Source organism: Culex pipiens, chromosome 3, assembly GCF_016801865.2.
Source record: "Culex pipiens pallens isolate TS chromosome 3, TS_CPP_V2, whole genome shotgun sequence".
NCBI classification, from domain to species: domain Eukaryota; kingdom Metazoa; phylum Arthropoda; class Insecta; order Diptera; family Culicidae; genus Culex; species Culex pipiens.
The window spans coordinates 204,882-223,961 of record NC_068939.1 but is presented as its reverse complement, the minus strand read 5'-3'; the positions used below and the strand labels follow the sequence as shown (position 1 = coordinate 223,961).

General features: G+C 34.6%; 1 protein-coding gene across 4 annotated transcripts in view; it reads left to right on the top strand.

Moving 5' to 3' along the window:
* Positions 1-16,413, top strand: part of LOC120428074 (uncharacterized) — a 23,726-nt gene extending 7,313 nt beyond the window's left edge. For all 4 annotated transcript variants that reach the window (XM_052709530.1, XM_052709531.1, XM_052709529.1 and 1 more), the window contains exons 5-21: positions 1,259-1,355; positions 2,713-2,802; positions 3,262-3,360; positions 3,513-3,566; positions 3,747-3,800; positions 4,139-4,174; positions 4,387-4,632; positions 4,838-4,966; positions 5,790-5,863; positions 6,854-6,954; positions 11,732-11,983; positions 12,044-12,153; positions 12,228-12,448; positions 13,633-13,729; positions 14,512-14,657; positions 14,904-15,140; positions 16,007-16,413. In XM_052709530.1, the coding sequence (XP_052565490.1) occupies positions 1,259-1,355; positions 2,713-2,802; positions 3,262-3,360; positions 3,513-3,566; positions 3,747-3,800; positions 4,139-4,174; positions 4,387-4,632; positions 4,838-4,966; positions 5,790-5,863; positions 6,854-6,954; positions 11,732-11,983; positions 12,044-12,153; positions 12,228-12,448; positions 13,633-13,729; positions 14,512-14,657; positions 14,904-15,140; positions 16,007-16,177 (2,214 nt within the window). In that variant the 3' untranslated portion in view covers positions 16,178-16,413. The remainder of the gene's footprint in view (positions 1-1,258; positions 1,356-2,712; positions 2,803-3,261; positions 3,361-3,512; positions 3,567-3,746; positions 3,801-4,138; positions 4,175-4,386; positions 4,633-4,837; positions 4,967-5,789; positions 5,864-6,853; positions 6,955-11,731; positions 11,984-12,043; positions 12,154-12,227; positions 12,449-13,632; positions 13,730-14,511; positions 14,658-14,903; positions 15,141-16,006) is intronic.
* Positions 16,414-19,080: the final 2,667 nt, after the last annotated feature.

Genomic DNA, 19,080 nt, shown 5'->3' with positions numbered 1-19,080 from the left:
TATGCGGGCATTCATTTGAAACGTGACATCCAAAAAATATGCATATTTTTATTTAATGCGGTTTCTTTTCAAATTAAGAAATAAACTCTAAAATCGTAATTTTAATTGTTAATGGTTCGATTGGTCTACCAAAATAAAGTTCAATTATTTCGGCCAGAAATCCTTAAACCAAATTTGAGGCAAATTTGGAATACGGAGTATTCCTTTGTAATTGCTGTACTACCCATGTTCGCATAAATGTCCCATATGCAAAAACAGCAAGCTGAGAAAAACGCATTTGAAGTTTGTCCCACACATAAGGCTACGTGTTAAATTTTCACGAAAAAACTGGATTTTCTCCTGATTTCTAGAGCAAAGTACTGGATGTTATAGGCTCATTTGAAAGAGCACACGATTTTGAATCAAACTGCATCAATAACTCAAAAGTGATGGAAATGCATATGGGACATTTATGCGATCATGGGCAGTGTATCCATGCCAACATTTCAAAAAAACATCATTTTCACACCATCCTTTTTGAGAAAAACGCATTTGAATGTAGAGCATCCATTTTCAATTCCCATTTTAATATAAAAGCAAAATAAGATGTTCTAATGATAACAAACGATGAAAAATGTTGCTTTTATTGATACTTGATCATCCAAATTCAATAAAACATTATTTCCGTAATTTTATTTGACAAAAACAAACATAACGTCTTTTGAAATCACCAACGTCTATATCACCCTGCTGTCATTGAGGGTGACGCTTTGTTATGATTCGTTTTTCTTCGCCGAATGTACATGGCACTTTTTTCATGATGCTTTTTTTTCAACACGAGGTTCATGTAGTCTTTTATTTGACAGGTTGACAGGGCTATATAAACAGGGACTGCTGATGGCAGAGATTTTGTTTATGTTACTTTATTTCAAATCATGATTAAAAAGACTTTACTGAAGTAACATTTGCTAATTTTTGGTGGAGAGGTAGCTTATTAGGAGTACTTTCAGAATATGCAATAACCCAGAAAATGTCAAAATGTACATGATGCCTTTTGAAATGTTACCGTCGGTATTTGCATAATATGGGATATCGGTTTCACACGTGAAATGACAAACAAAACTTATTTGTTTATATTTAACTGGTCGTCCTCTGTATTTTGAGCGGTACACCGCAGTTACATGCTAAACTGTTAATTGTTTGCTCTCGGAAGTAAATGTTTACACTACGTGATAGGCCCAATTTTCATTCCACTTTCCACTTGTCTGCTACTTTGCAGTTTGATGCTATAACAGGATTCTGCAGAGCTACCAAAGAGTATTGTCCACCGGGGAGTACTGGACTACCGGGCATCCCGGGGCCAAAAGGAAATCGAGGTAATTCTTTAATGCCCCAGGCTAACGTAAATCGGGACACATTGACAAACAGGAAGGGACCATCCATAAACCACGTGGACACCATAGGGGGGGGGGGATTTTATTTGTATGAAAATTGTCAACGATGGGGGGGGGGTTGAGATATCCAAAAAAGTGTCCACGTGATTTGTGGGGATTAGGGGAATTATAATTTTGTATTTTTTTTTTATTTCTATGAAACTTTGTCCATGCGTTTTCTCTATGTCAGAAGAAGCCATTTTGCAGTATTAGTTTTACCAAACAAGGTTCCATCAAACTTTTAGAGCTGGTCAGTACCAATTTTACCAAAATGGCCAAATAACCAAAAATATAAAAACGACCAAAATGAGAAACATAACCGAATTGACCAAAATGATCAAAATGGTCAAAATGACCGAAATTACCAAAATGATCAAAATAAACATTACCAAAATTACAAAAATGGCTTAAATGACTGAAATAACGAAAATGACCAAAACAACTAAAAATTATCAAAATTGCAAAAAATGCCAAATGCCCAAAATTATCAAAATTACTAAAATTATAAAAATTACCAAAAATACCAAAATTATCAAAATTAAAACTTGATCAAAATTTCCAAAAAGGCCAAAAAACCCAGATTACTAAAACGACCCAAATGAGAAACATACCAGAATGAAAAAAAAAATGATCAAAATGACCGAAATGATCAAAATCATCAAAGTAACCAAATCAACCATGGTGACCAAAATTACCAAAATGACAAAAATGACCAAAATTGCAAAAATGACTAATATGACTACAATTACCAAAATGGCCAAAATGACAAAAATGACCACAATGGCACAAGTGATCAAAGTTATCAAAATGACCGAAATTACCAAAAATTGCAAAAATAACCAAAATTACCAAAATGGCCAAAATGCTAAAATGGTACACAAGTGATCAAAATTACCAAAATGGTCAAATAATCAAACTTACTAAAAGTTTGACAGATTTTTTTTTCAAAAATCTCAATTTTTACGAAAATGTATGTCTCTGGTACACGATTTTGCCAAAAAAAAATCGAGCTTAAAAAATAACACATTATTGGGATTCAACTTTCAGTGATATGTAATATGTCAAATTTTCCGTGTGCCTATTATTATTGAAAAGTTTTAATCATAACCTACAACTCTGCCGAAAAAAAAACAATTGTATTTATGATCAGCCCGCATAAAAGTATGTGGAGCCTTAAATCAAAATAATAATAATGAAGAATATCTTCTTTTGACATAAAGAATACATGGTCAAAACTACATGCAAATAATAAAAGCATTACAGATAAATTCTAATAACTATCTAAAACTTCAATATTTAGGCGACGTTGGCCTTCCAGGGCCTGCAGGAGTGGATGGCCGTGAAGGAAAACCTGGCCCCCGAGGTCCCAAGGGCGAGATTGGCTATCCAGGTAAGACTATTCGCGCCAGATCACGCATGACGCCATTTTGGATTTTTTTTTCGGTGGCAATATTTCGAGAAAAACTAACCTTATCCACTTATGCGGTTGGGTCATCACCGACACATTGACATACAGATATTTGTTCATAATAACCTATCATTCTTTTAATTTCTTTACATAGTATAACACAATATTTTCTTCATTGAATTTTCGATGCGTGTATTGTTAAAAAAAAAAAATACGGCCTTACTTTTTATTCTCCAGGACTCGTTTTGAAATTTTATGCTTTGTTACGCCAATTATTTAAGATCCCTGAACACCCCTTTTTATATTATTTCCAAATAAAATTGAGTGTATTCTAAAGGCGCACTTTTCCCTCTACTTTGTTGCACAGTGTTTTCATACCGAAATCATAACACCATTATTCATTATTCTGTTTCTTTGGCATTCATCTTTTTTTTTTGCCAGGTAATCCCGGACTCGATGGAAGAGACGGTGTCCCTGGGGAACCTGGATTAGATGGAATACCCGGAAGAGCGGGCGCTGATGGTATTCCGGGCAGAGACGGTAAAATATCGTAACAAGCGTATTGCACCAAAAAATAGTTACCCCTTCTCTTTGAGAAAGAGTTTTATTCTTTGTTTAAATTTTTTTTGTTCAAATCTTCTTTTTTTCATTGAATACTTTACTAACTAAACAGTAATTATTTTTATAAACAGGTAAAGACGGCACACCGGGGATCAACGGTCAAAATGGAGTGGATGGAAAGCATGGTAAGAAAAACACTTTTGCCGAAACTTTTCTCCCATTAAGCTGTAAACGATAACAACAAACTGACCTACCACCGCCAATCATTACCTTTTGTGGTTCAATAGCTTGATTTGGAGTATTGATGGGGAAACTTTTGCCATGCTTGCTGAACATTCACGGCGTAAATATTTCTTTCACCACAGGAACCCCAGGCCCCGTTGGACCATCAGGACCTACTGGTGAGCCGGGACCAAGAGGTATGTTTATAAGCAATGAATTCGTTATTGATAAAGTGGTTCTACCACTCTAACTGTAATAAAAATGATCGCTAGCATCATTGAAAAATTTAATTTTTAATAGCTAAACTAGTTTGTAACTTGTTTTAATAAAATGAAACAATGATAGTAAAACACTTTTTAAAGTAACTCTTGAATTTTTGTTGTCATATCAATTGATTTTGCTTTGCTCGCAAGAAAACTCATATTTAAATGGTCTAAATAATCACCTATATTTTTTTTTTCTTAAATATTTTCTTCATTGAATTTTCGATGCGTGTATTGTCAAATTAAAAACGATCTCACTTTTTATTCTCCAGGACTCCATGGGCCACGAGGAAAACCTGGTCGATCAGGTAACTTGTTGCATCAATTGAATGCATTTATTTTTCATAAAATCAATCAAATTAATTCGAGTTAATTCCTATAAAAATCAAACATATAGGTATTACCAAATTTTTCATGAATATTTTCTGATCGTTCTGTCTGAAACATTTCTGAACATTTTGTCTGAAAAATAAAGAAATCAATTAATTATAAATTGTGTTGTGTAAAAACTCTTTAAAAGGCATCAATGGCACCCCTGGAACGCCAGGAATCAACGCGTGGAAAATTAAAGTCAACGATACTTTCTCCAACGAGCTCCTCGTTCCACCCACAATCGCGGGGGCTGGTACACCGGAAGCGCTTCGTCCAATCGTGGTACACGAGGGCACTCACCTAAGGCTACGCTGTGCTGCAACCGGAACGCCAAGACCGCACGTCGAGTGGCGTCGTGAGGATGGAAAAACAATTTCCAATGGTGCATGGCAAGGTAATACAAAGTCAATACTCAACCTGTCTGTATCAGGCTTGTCACGTATAGGGACGAGAGCGTCCTCGCAAAATTGGGCTCTGTCGCTGTGAAAGTACTGAAACTAAAATTTTCATCATCCTCGTAAGCCTGCATTCATTGACTGTCATCTATTGTTTGAATTTTCACCTTTATGTGCTGACCCACGAACGACGATCTCCTGCAGCGTCGTCAATGGCTGGCCACACACTCAACATCACCAAAATCAATCGGGTGCACATGGGAGCTTATCAATGTCTAGCAGACAACGGCATTCCACCGCCGGCAAACCAGACGTTCAACCTAGAAGTACATTGTAAGTCGAAAGAAGCTACTGTAGCTGTATCCGTATCTTTAGCTCATTTCTTACTCTTTTATATAAATGTGCAATGCTGACATAATAGAGATTTATTATTTTATCGTTTAAAAAAATATACATACATTTTTCAATATTCCATTCATATACAAAAATTACATTGAACAAATAAACATGATATCGATACATACGTGGATTATTCAACTAAAAGGTAGAAATCCAAACAAGCATATAAGCATCGATACAACAGCTATAGACTCAATCGAGCAAACTCTTTCCACCAAACTTTATACTATTGGTATAATCGATGCATGCATTTGCTCACTTAACACTGCAAAGAAAGCTCAATCATTTGCATACATCGTCACCGTCGTGCAATCTTGCTAAATATCTAAATTTTCCCAGCAAAGCGATGCTGGCTCAAAACTTTTTTGTGGCTCAAAATTTCATCACGTTTGCAAATGTTTAAAAACGAGATGATGTATGGATGTGTATCAATATACCACAACGGTGACGATAAAAAGCTAACATGAACACGCAGCACGTTTCATTGCTTTTTGCTGCACTGAAATGCACTTTTTGCGGTCGTATTCAGTCTACTCAGAAAGTCGAAACTTTCGGGGTTCTGTGTCTGTGTGGGTGTGGAAGGAAATATCCCAGGAAACGATTAACACAGCGTTGCATGCTAAAATAGTTTATCATTCTTCCGTTGTATGCCTTTTGTTTAAATGAATCATTGAAATCTGCCTCGTACAATGAAAAAAGTACCACAAAAAAGTTGTAACACAATTAAAATTTAATTCACCAACTTTATACTCCCTAGTTCCTCCTCTCATACGAGTACGAAATCAGATGGTGTACGCCACAAATGGATCAAGTGCAACTTTTGAGTGTGAGGTAAGTTTTGTATTATTTTTGTGTTTGCTTCGTAACGTGATGGATTAAATTGTAAATATTCAATCATTACCATGTGATAAATATAACAAAGCACGATTACCCGTAATATTAACTGGATTTAATAAAAAGTACCGAACGCATTTAATCCGCAATGCAAAAAAAAAGCATTTGAATTTATATCCCAATAAAGGAATTCAAAATGTATTATCAAACGCTTTCTACAGAGCTCATAATGGTTTAAATTCGATTAAATCGCAATGTAAGTTAAGATTCAATTATCCGATAAACTTCCGAAAGGGTTGAGTTGCTACCTAGCTTCTTTCGTTCTAGCCTTCCTCCTAGTTGAAAACTTATTGGTATCAAAGGCGCAAGAAAATACCAAAAATTTCACACGAACCCGGTGTCTGCTCTTCGATGTACTTCGAACGCCATAAATCCCTTAGTAACCGGCGAACGGAGCCGTCGATACGACTTTTCCCCCAACTCCAATTTAAGTTATCTCATATTTTCTTCCATCCACTGTTGAGCAGCTTAGCCGCAGGTGAAAACCCCCTTTCGGCGTGTTTTGTTCTACACGCAAAATCAGATTTTCTGTGATACAGAATAAATTTTACCAACCTCAACCTTTCGCCCTTTACTGTCTGTCTTATTAATGCCCGGCAGCAGTAATAAATCTAAATTTATGCGTTGTTTGACACTCCTTGTGGCACAGGTAGCGGTTTTGGTGGTTCGCGCGACTGAATTCAACATGATAAACGCTTACTTCCAATCCCATCGCACATGCCAGCTTCTCTGGAGCATATCACAAGCTCAAAATATATCCGACAGCGACTTTCGGGACATGAAGCTGGAAGCTTTTTGTCTCTCCTTTTATGAGTCCTTTACGGTGCATTTCGTTTCAGTAAAAAGAATGGATTTGTACTGAAATTTTGTTTAAACAAATGAAAAAAAAAGTTGTTTTAATAATATGTTTGTATCTATCATATATAGGTGGAAGCCTTTCCAGAAGCCCTTAAATATTGGGAACGTGTACCAGGTGGTCGTTTGCTTGAACCAGGAGACAAATATCAAATGGAGACGCACAATGAAGGGTAAGCGCTTTGAGCCCATAAAACATATTTAATTTCTTTTTTTACCTACTGTTTGCAGCAAAAAGAAACGACAGCAAAGTTTTTGGTGCTCGTAACCCATTTTTCATTTCTTTACGAATGAAGCAAAAAAAAAACCCGTAGCGGTGTGGTGTTCTTGTCCTTTGACTCTTAGGATCGACATTTAATCTTCCCATACAGAAAAACGACTCTTCACGATTGCCTTATAGCTGTTTCGGAAGGTTTTCATTTCTGGCCCAGTTGTACAAAGCGCAATAATGCAAGCCAATCTGCTCGCTAAGGCGGATGCTTTTGGAATATGAATCTAAGGAATAATGATTGCCTAAAAGTTGGCACGAACCGTTTGAAAAAGTTGACGGTTAAAATGACTGCCTTTTTCAACGTCAGATGTGAAAAAGGCTAAGCTAAAGCGAAATAATTTCCCAAAGCCAATGTCCAAATGTTAGTAAAAATGTTTCAGTAGACCAAATCAATACGAATTAACACGTGAAATTGGTGCTTCGTCCCGAGCATGGGTAAATAACAGGGGAAATGCGTAATAATACCTTTCTCTGGTATCAATACCAAATTTTGGTATTCCTGGACCCTTAAAAATTTGTCTTAAGGATTATGCAAGAGCAAAATGTGGTATCATACCAATTTAAGGTATTGTTTTGATATTGCAAAATTGCAGAATTTGTCAATGGTCGAACACCACATTTTGGTATTATTTTGGTATTAAAGTGTTTTACCAAATTCCTCTGAAACTATGGGAAAATTTTGACCAATTTTGACAAAATAATTAATTTTGCGCTAAAATGATGTCTCAAAGCGAATGCTTTCATTGAAAACCGGAAATTTCAAACTTGATTTTAAACATTTTTGATATACCCCCTACAGAAATGACTTAAAATTGTGGAAAATTTTCTAAGTCAGGATGGCACATTTTGGTACTATTTTGGTATTAAGGTGTTTTATCAATTTCCTCTGAAACTATGGGAAAATTTTGACCAATTTTGACAAAATAATTAATTTTGCGCTAAAATGATGTCTCAAAGCGAATGCTTTCAATGAAAACCGAAAATTTCAAACTTGATTTTAAACATTTTTGATATACCCCCTACAGAAATGACTTGAAATTGTGGAAAATTTTCTAAGTCAGGATGGCATATTTTGGTATTATTTTGGTATTAAAGTTTTTTATCAAATTCCTCTGAAACTATGGGAAAATTTTGACCAATTTTGACAAAATAATTAATTTTGCGCTAAAACGAGGTCTCAAAGCGAATACTTTCATTGAAAACCGGAAATTTCAAACTTGATTTTAAACATTTTTGATATACCCCCTACAAAAATGACTTGAAATTGTGGAAAATTTTCTAAGTCAGGATGGCACATTTTGGTATTATTTTGGTATTAAGGTGTTTTATCAATTTCCTCTGAAACTATGGGAAAATGTTGACCAATTTTGACAAAATAATTAATTTTGCGCTAAAATGATGTCTCAAAGCGAATGCTTTCATTGAAAACCGGAAATTTCAAAATTGATTTTAAACATTTTTGATATACCCCCTACAGAAATGACTTGAAATTGTGGAAAATTTTCTAAGTCAGGATGGCACATTTTGGTATTATTTTGGTATTAAGGTGTTTTATCAATTTCCTCTGAAACTATGGGAAAATGTTGACCAATTTTGACAAAATAATTAATTTTGCGCTAAAATGATGTCTCAAAGCGAATGCTTTCATTGAAAACCGGAAATTTCAAAATTGATTTTAAACATTTTTGATATACCCCCTACAGAAATGACTTGAAATTGTGGAAAATTTTCTAAGTCAGGATGGCACATTTTGGTATTATTTTGGTATTAAGGTGTTTTATCAATTTCCTCTGAAACTATGGGAAAATTTTGACCAATTTTGACAAAATAATTAATTTTGCGCTTAAATGATGTCTCAAAGCGAATGCTTTCATTGAAAACCGGAAATTTCAAACTTGATTTTAAACATTTTTGATATACCCCCTACAGAAATGACTTGACATTGTGGAAAAATTTCTAAGTCAGGATGCCACATTTTGGTATTATTTTGGTATTGAAAGGTTTCATCAATTTTCTCTGAAACTATGGATTTTTTTTTAATTTTTGACGAGATAATTAATTTTGCGCTAAAATGAATTGAAACCCAAAAATGTTAAAGCTGATTTAAATTTTTTTTTGTGATATACCCACTAATATTTTTTTCAAAAACGTTGAAATTTTTCTAAGTTGGAATAACCAAATACTTTGAAAAACGAGTCAATCAACAGATTATTGAATTTTGGTGAATTTCAATCCAGTTTCATTTTAATAATACTTATTTTTCAATCTTGTTAATTTTCAGAAGCTTCAAGAACTTCAAGTACAGCCGTTCATCAATGACAAATGCATTCGGTGTGGTGAAGAATATCACTAAAAACAACATGGAATCATCAGGTGAGTAGATTTGGTTGTTGCATAAGGATCATTTACGTTTTTTTCACTAACTGCAACTGCTGCACTAAAAATGGTATGAAAATAGCAAATTTTGGTATTACTTGTGCAAATACCAGCGACCAAAATGTGCTCTTGGTTGCCCAGTAATAGATGGTAAAATACCATGAAATCAAACCAATATCATGTTTGTGGAAGACCACAGGAATACCAAAATATGATTTTCCAAGGGCGCGGGAATACCTAAAATTAAAACCATGACAATACCAAGTTTTGGTATTCAAGCAATGTTCAAAAATCCAGAAGACCTCAACTTGGTATTGAAATGATTTTATTTTGTGGTATTATTTTACCTTTGGAATAACATGGTATGGTATTGTTGTGCCCTTCCACATACAAGCTTTTGGTATGATTTCATGGTATTTTACCATCTATTACTGGGCAACCAAGGGCACATTTTGGTCGCTGTTATTTGCCCAAGTAATACCAAAATTTGGTATTCCCGTGTTATTTACCCCTGCTCGGGGTGGTACAGAGACAAGCAAAATTACCCATTCTAGTGTGTTGATCTGCTGACCTTCTAATTACATGGATCCAATCATCATATTAGAAAAAAGTTGATTAAAAGCTTAAATAGCAGATGCAAATCTTGTATGATCTTATTTGCATACTGTACCAGATCTGATTACGGCACACACTTTTAGAAGTTTTGATAAAATCCTATAAGACAACATGTTTGCTGCGTTATGGCAAGATCCAACACAGCAAGAAGGCAACAGGCAGGGACTGCTAAAGAAGTTTCAATCCCACCTCCTCGGAGAAAACGTAAATCCTTCATGTGTGCCATATAGTGTATATCGCACTTTTCTTTCTTCAAAGGGACGCTGTCTTCATCATACAGTTGTGCTATTTAAAAGCTTCGTGACCGAATTAGTATCAAACAGGCAACTTACACACGGGGAGAATAATTGTCTTAATTTGCAATAAAAAATTAAAAAAATGGTGCAATCCAATATTTCGAACTGATCTTTTCAATATGTTAAAAAAGCTAACAAATTACATTGCAAACTAACAATACGGAATCTTTGCCACTATCTTCTTTTTTCGTTCCGTTCAAAAGACGCTGCTTTCAAGGTAAAACTATGTTGTATAGTTTTACCTTGATAGAAGCGTCTTTTGAATTGAACGAAAAAAAGAAATTCTCTGTTCGCTTTCATTGCGGTTGTAATTCTTGGTCTCATATTTCAAGTATACCTTAAGGTGCATCTAGTTCTAGCTCTAACCCAGGGGTGCCCATCCTTTTATCCGGATATTTTATATCATAATATTTAATGTAAAAAAAGAAACTTATGCTTAAAATTGTTTTTTACATTAAATATTATGATAACTTAATCCACCTATGTGGTTGGAGCCTTCCTCACAACAATGGCTGTACACAAGTTTCATCTATTTTTTAGATCCGGAATAAAAAAGTACATAAATGTCACTTAAGTGACTATATCTCGAGCCAGGGTTGCCAGATTTTCAATGTTTTGGACTCGTTGGAAAGATCCTTTGATAACCTAACCAACGATGGGCCGGATGGTGGATCCGGACATAGTTTACATACATTTAAGTGAGATCCGGCTTCCAAAAAGTACATAAATATCACTTAAGTGGACATATCTCGAGACAGGGTTGCCAGATCTTCAATGTTGTGGACTCGTTGGAAAGGTCTTTTGATAACCTAACCAACGATGGGTTGGATGGTGGATCCGGACATAGTTTACAAACATTTTAGTGAGATCCGGATATATGTGAAAACACATTTTTATACATAACTTTTGACCTACTTATCGAAACTTCAATCTGTATAAAATTCGATCTATGGGACCCTAAACCAAGTCGAATGCAACAAGTTCGGGTCAAATCGGTTCAGCCAGTGCCGAGAAACATGAGCTAGTTTGTTGGTCACATACATACATACACACACACATACACACACACATACACACAGACATTTGATCAGTTTTCGATTCTGAGTCGATATGTATACATAAAGGTGGGTCTACGACGTTTTTATACAAAGTTCATTTTTAGAGCAGGATTATAGCCTTACCTCAGTGAGGAAGGCAAAAAGAAACTTATGCTTAAAATTGTTGTGTTATCTGAATTTTATTTTTTACTGTTTTAAATAAGTGTGTGATTATTATATTCTTAGTGTAAAAAAACTATTAAATAATCATAATCAGATTTCTTACGATTTATAAGAAAAGTTTTTCAATCGTATAAATAAAATATGCACTTTCTTATTGTTTATTTTGCAATAGCTACAAATCGATTATGAGATTAAATATCACCAACATAAGATATGCAGATTTCGGAGAATATCATTGCATCGCTAAGAATGAACTTGGCATAACCCAAGCGGAGTTTCACCTAATGGAACATTCACCGTACATTATCCACCGACCAGGAAGTTTGGGCGAAGCTCAAGAATATGGGAAACAACCACCAAAGGTTGAATCATATGAAGAAATCTGTGGCCCTCCAACTTCCTGCCCCGAATGTCCTGATCCCAGGTTTGAAAAAAACGCACTTTTTCGTTTGATTATAACTAAGTACAAATCCTTTCATAATAGGGACTTTAAGTGCAAGGACAATATCGTATCTCTGTATGATTTGGTGGGCAACCTAGAAATTAAACAAACAGGAAATGTAAGTTACCCAGGATTGCCTAACAGAACTACTGGTAAGCATATTATCCAAACTATTGATTTTCACCTTTATTTATTTATTTTTTTCCTTTAAATTATGCTTGAACAGATTGCGTTTTGTATGCTGTTGGGAAACCAGTCTATCACAAATATACCGATCAAAACTATGGAGCCTGGTTGAAGGATAGCGCTCCAAGGAACGACGCGATTGAGAAGAAGATTTGGGCAACGCGGGAAAACGACACTTCACGATTGTTTGAGTTTGCTAACAAAACTACGTATCGAAACAATGTGGCCACAAAGACATATCGGTTGGATAAACCTTTTAGAGTAAGTCTACGCTTACGAGCTTGATCCAAATTTCGTTCTGTTCTTTCCCGAGCAGACGAAAATAACTTGGGAATAAATTTTTTTGATATTTGAAAATTCTAGGCCAATAACATTTTATGTTATTTATAACAAAATTTGTTAATCGTCGTTATGATTTTTTTGTTATTGGATTTTTATTGTAATAACATGTTTAGTTATTCTTCGAACAAATTTTTGTTATTGTTTTTTGTTATTTTAACAACTAATCCGACCATCCCAATAACAGTTGGAGGTATTCTTCCATAACAAAAAATGTTATTCCCAAGTTGTTTTAGCTTTCAACCAATATCAGACGAATAACAAATTTTGTTATGACAACATCAACTGTTATTAAACTCTTACGGAAAAATTGATTTTTCAAGAAGATTCTATAACACTTTCTGTTATTTAACAGTATTTTTTATTGAAATTGCATGAATTTTGTTATTACCGTCTGCCCGGGTTTTGTTAATATGTAGACCAATAGTTGTTCCGTATGGTTCCGTATGGAATGGTTTTTCTCCATAGTTTGTATGGATTATTAGGGCGGTTCGTCGCTGTTGCATACAAATAAAAAATTGCATGCAATATGTGGGAGTAGCGAACAGCTCTAATTCTCCATAAAAACTTTGGAGAAAAACCTTTTGGCCCTGTCTAAATATTTATTTATTGAAAAATTCAAAGTGTACGTGATTCTGAGGACCCAAAACTTCATGCTTCCCCTTGAGTTGAGCCTGGGCACAAATTTTGTTGGTCGGTGTTACTATTACATTACTCGTTTGAAATTCAAAGAAGAAAATTTATTATAAATAAATGGTTAAATAAATAGCTGTAAAGCAAATATAAATTAATTTGATGTTCTTTTGCCTACTAGATAAGGAATTTTACAATTTCGCTAAAAATTTCAACATATTCACGAGCTTGTTAACGTTAATCTAAGAGCATTAGCCGTATGCCATTGAAACCTCAATTGTTTTCATTATTATCCTTTCACGAACGTTTTAAACGAACTAGCGTAGGAAGCGAGTGACATTGGAGGAAGGACTTTCTAAAACCACATAAACCAGCATTATATAACAACACGAGCAATCTAACTCGGCCCATATATACGTCGGATTTTTCTTATCTCTTTGTCCCCCCTTTCATACCATCACAATGTAAACCAGGGAAATGCACACGTCGTCTTCAACGGGTCATTCTACTACAATGAACGGAACTCACCACGGATCATCAAGTATGACCTAACAACGGAACGTCAGACAGGTAAGAGAATGCCATCGCATATAGATGTCACAATATTCATATATTTATATGGCAAGTGGGAAGGAGAGAACAAAAAAAAATAGGTGTCAAATAAGTTGCTCGTTACGAGTAATTGGAGAGTGAAAAATCATAACCATTTTTAATCTGAGGTAAAAACAAAAGCCAAAGTTGCACATCCCTTGGTTCATCATAATCCATGCTGGAAGATTTTTGCTTAAGATATACAAATTCATCCACCCTCCCGGAGGCGTTTCAATGATTGTGTGCTATCTTGTGCTATGTTTGTTGAGATCCTCGTAGAGAACACACACACACACGCATATGTATACTGAGTAATGTTTGTATACATGTTTAAAATTTAGCGCAGCATTCGACTGAACTACCGCGAGTGCGAGAGATTACCGACGTTATTTGATTACAGTACATGGCAAGAAACAATGAGAAATGGTTTTGACATCATGTTCAAATCATACATGAATGAAATGAGAATGATACGCGAATGGCACTGGACCATGAATGAATAATGCCCCTTTTGATGCATGGCAGGATATAATATTGCCCAAACCATGCATCAGTGCTGAAGGTAAAGTGTGTACTTGGTTAGTGTTATTGGGTGCTGTCTTGTGTATTTGATGCAACAATCCGGAGACATAAAAAAATGATTAAATATTGTAACATTTAAGGATTAAATTTTGAAGAATAGAACTACACATGTTTACACTACTGATTAGATTGCTCATAAATGGTTTAAAGTCATAATCATAAAATCTTTTTTACGACAGCAATAAAAGAAATTGAAGGAGTCACCACCAACGGATCCAATTATCTTTACACAACGGAGTTCAATTATATGGACTTTAATGTGGACGATAATGGCTTGTGGGTCATCTATGGAACTCCAGAGTCAAATAATACCATCATTGCAAAGGTAATTATAGAAGTCTCTCGACAATTGTTAGAATGTAATGTACTCTGGACATAATAGACACAAATTTACAAAAAAAAAATAAAGATGCCCCAAAATCTTCATAATTGAATGGGAAAAAGCAGTAAAATCACATTTAAATGGTTTAAAATAATTCTGTAATAACCATATTTAAAAAAATATCGCGGCTACAGTCGAGAAAAGTGCACTACTCGATATCAAAAATAATAATCAACACTTTTTTCACAGCTCAATGAGTACAATCTGGATGTGCAATACAGCTGGAATATAAGTGTGAATCATCACAAGGTCGGAGAGATGTTCATAGTTTGTGGTGTCCTGTATGCAATCGATTCCGTAACTGAGCGTAATACTAAGATAAGACTTGCATTGGACTTGTACCATGGAAAACTTCTCGATGTCAGCCTCACCTTTACTAACCCATTCCGAAAAACTACAACGGTGGGATACAATCCAAAAAATAAGGTAAGTTCTAACAATGGTGGCAAAACATAGCAAAACTTCAAATCAGCAAAGTTAGCCTTTTTGAACGTTAATTAAAAATTGTATACAAAAGATTGGCGAAATGGTTTTGAATTTACCTAAAACCTCTGGATAAAATCTCAAATTAAAATAAGGTCACCATTGTTCTACAGAACCAGAGAAAATGTCTATTTGTTTGCGAACGGGTTTAACGAGTTTTTGATAAATTGCGGACAGATGAATCCGACGAAGTTGCTCCTTTTCAAACACAAACTTCGGTATGATTCGCTCAACCATGCATAGCAACCCCTTAATTGATGCTTGCCATGGTTGCCGCCAACGGTATGGCCTCAATGGCACCATCATTGGCTTCGGGCGTATTGGGCTGTTTACAAATCAATTATGCAAATGAATCACATACTGACCATGCTTAGATTCCTATAGAATATGAGAGTTGGCATGCTTTTCAACAGGTATGCCACTATCAGGATAATGTGAAATTATGATATTTAACGAAAGGAAAACTGAAAAACAAATATTGAAACAAAAGTATATTAAAAAGTTACCTTCAGTTATTTGAAATATTAAAAATATGTAAATCAGATTGTCGTTGAAAAAATGCCTATTGGCTTGATTGAGCTCGCAATTCAAAGATGGTCGGCTCGAATCCAAATTATTTTTTTGAATATTTTCAGAGTCTAAATCCCAAATAAAAGCTTAATTGGACGAAAACTTATTCCAAATTAGGCTCGATTGGGCAAAAACATAGACAACAATACCATTCAGCACTGCATGGAAGGCAATAAAAAGCAACAACTTGTGAGAGGATTTTTCGAACTAATATTAAAATCAAAATTATATTTTTACAGGAACTGTACACGTGGGACCGCGGCAATCAGCTGACATATCCGATACGCTACCACGTGAGTGATTTTAATGTAACAATCACAGACAAAACAGAAGATTCTTTGAATCCACAAATGCAAACCGGATACGATATCTTTCATGATCATGACAACAGCAATGACGGTGGTAATTAGAAATTGGTAAAGGTACTTTGAATAACAGGCATGACAGGAGGAACAAGTAGTAATAAAAATCAATGCTTAATGCAATACTTATATTTTAATTTGAGTGATTTTTTTGTGTTCATTTTTCGGTAAGAATGAATGATATTTTGAAAATACATGTATGCCAACGTCTGAATGCTGAAAAGTAAACTAATATTTTATAACGAAATATACAAAAACAATGAAAAATGTAATATTTTCCTAAACACATTGTAATTCTTTACAATACGTATCCGAAAATCATACATGCTCTAATGTTTTAGATTTTTTTTTTCCTATTTTTTATTCCTTTAGTTATTTGTATGCTTATATACAATGTTGCAGAATATATGGGCTTGATTATCATGATAAAAATTTCAAAGTAAATGGCGTTTTGTAAGTAATTCTAGGTGTGGGAGTCGTCTCCCTGCTATAAAGACAAACAACACACCAAACTAAGCCTGCTCCGGTGGAATCGCTGACGGCGGTTGGACTCGCAATCCAAAGGTCGTCAGTTCGAACCCTGGGGGGAGATAATTTTGATTTTGATTCTTGAAAAAAAACTAGCAAAAAAATCCCAAATTTGGTGTATGTTTAAGTTATAAAAGAAAATGTGATGCTAATTCTGTTTTTGTTCTCTAATGTTATTTAATATGCTTAAATTTGTTTATATCGTTTCCTTTGAATACACCGAACAACAAAATTGGGATAAAATCTACACATCATCATGAAAAGTAGAAGCATGGTAGATGTTAAAAGAAACTTTGATATTCTGCTTTCGCGTGTTATGCTTTGAAGCGCAAAGTATTGTTGCACGTTGCTTTTTTACCAAAATAAAAAGGAGGGGAACCGTTTGAGGAAATTAAAATTCCGGTCATAATCCTACTACTTAATTGGCTAGAGTAATCTTTAGAGAAAAAAAAACTGGACTTTTAAGAAGTGCCAGCCCTAAGGATTTTTTTTTTTTTTTAATTCATATTTATTCAGTTTTTCTTTTCCATGTACATTCATTCAGTTAAAATATTATTGAGTGTCCAATCACAATCGATGACTTTTCACCTCAATTTTAAATACTAGCAACTTTCATTTATTCATGAAATATTGTAGCTTTCGCTTTTCAGTGATTTCAAATGTAGGAGGTCCTACATGTAAAAAGGGAAAAGGGATACCTTAAAACTAACTTATAAACTATATAAAGAGCGGATCAATGCAGCTGAAGACTGCAATGATTTTTGTCGAAATGCATCAATTATCTTATTGGACATAACATCCAAAGTGTCAACTTCGGCTAATTGATGAAGTTCACTGGTGCTGAACCAGGGAGGAAGTTTCAGAATCATTTTCAGAATTTTGTTCTGAATCCTCTGAAGTTTTTTCTTCCTGGTTAAGCAACAGCTTGTCCAGATCGGGACAGCATAAAGCATGGCAGGTCTGAAAATTTGTTTATAAATTAACAGTTTATTCTTGAGACAAAGTCGAGAATTCCTGTTTATAAGTGGATACAAACATTTAATATATTTGTTACATTTAACCTGGATACTTTCAATGTGATCCTTGTAAGTAAGGTTTTTATCAAAAGCAAGTCCAAGATATTTCACTTGATCCTCCCACTTTAAATTTACCTCATTCATCTTTATAATGTGATGACTTTTTGGTTTAAGAAAATCAGCCCTTGGTTTGTGAGGGAAAATAATAAGTTGAGTTTTTGCAGCATTTGGAGTAATTTTCCATTCTTTCAAATAAGAATTGAAAATATCCAAGCTTTTTTGTAATCTTCTTGTGATGACACGAAGGCTTCTACCTTTGGCGGAGATGCTTGTATCATCAGCAAAAAGTGATTTCTGACATCCTGGGGGCAAATCAGGCAAGTCAGAAGTAAAAATATTGTATAAAATTGGACCCAAAATGCTTCCTTGAGGGACGCCAGCACGTACAGGTAGTTGATCAGATTTGCTATTCTGATAACATACCTGCAGAGTACGATCCGTCAAATAATTTTGAATAATTTTCACGATATAAATCGGAAAATTAAACCTTTTCAATTTCGCAATCAAACCTTTATGCCAAACACTGTCAAATGCTTTTTCTATATCTAGAAGAGCAGCGCCAGTAGAATAGCCCTCGGATTTGTTGCTTCGAATTAAATTTGAAACTCTCAACAACTGATGAGTAGTTGAATGCCCAAGGCGAAATCCAAACTGCTCATCAGCGAAAATTGAATTTTCATTAATGTGCGTCATCATTCTATTAAGAATTATTCTTTCGAATAATTTACTAATAGATGAAAGCAAACTAATGGGCCGATAGCTTGAGGCTTCAGCAGGATTTTTATCCGGTTTCAAAATCGGAACTACTTTGGCATTTTTCCAGCTACTGGGAAAATATGCCAAATCAAAACATTTGTTGAAAATTTTGACCAAGCTACTTAAAGTTGCTTCTGGTAATTTTTTAATTAAAATGTAAAAAATGCCATCCTCGCCAGGGGCTTTCATATTTTTAAATTTTTTGATAATAGATTTTATTTCATTCAGATCCGTATTAAAAACTTAATCTGATGAAAATTCTTGTTCAACAATATTCTGACATTCTATTGAAATTTGATCTTCAATAGGACTCAAAACATTTAAGTTGAAATTATGAGCACTCTCAAACTGCTGAGCAAGTTTTTGAGCTTTCTCCCCATTAGTTAATAGAATATTATCACCATCTTTTAAAGAAGGGATTGGTTTTTGAGGTTTCTTAAGAACCTTTGAAAGTTTCCAAAAAGGTTTGGAATAAGGTTTAATTTGTTCGACATCTCTTGCGAACTTTTCATTTCGCAGGAGAGTGAATCTGTGGTCAATAACCTTTTGCAAATCTTTTTGAATTCGCTTCAGTGCAGGATCACGAGAACG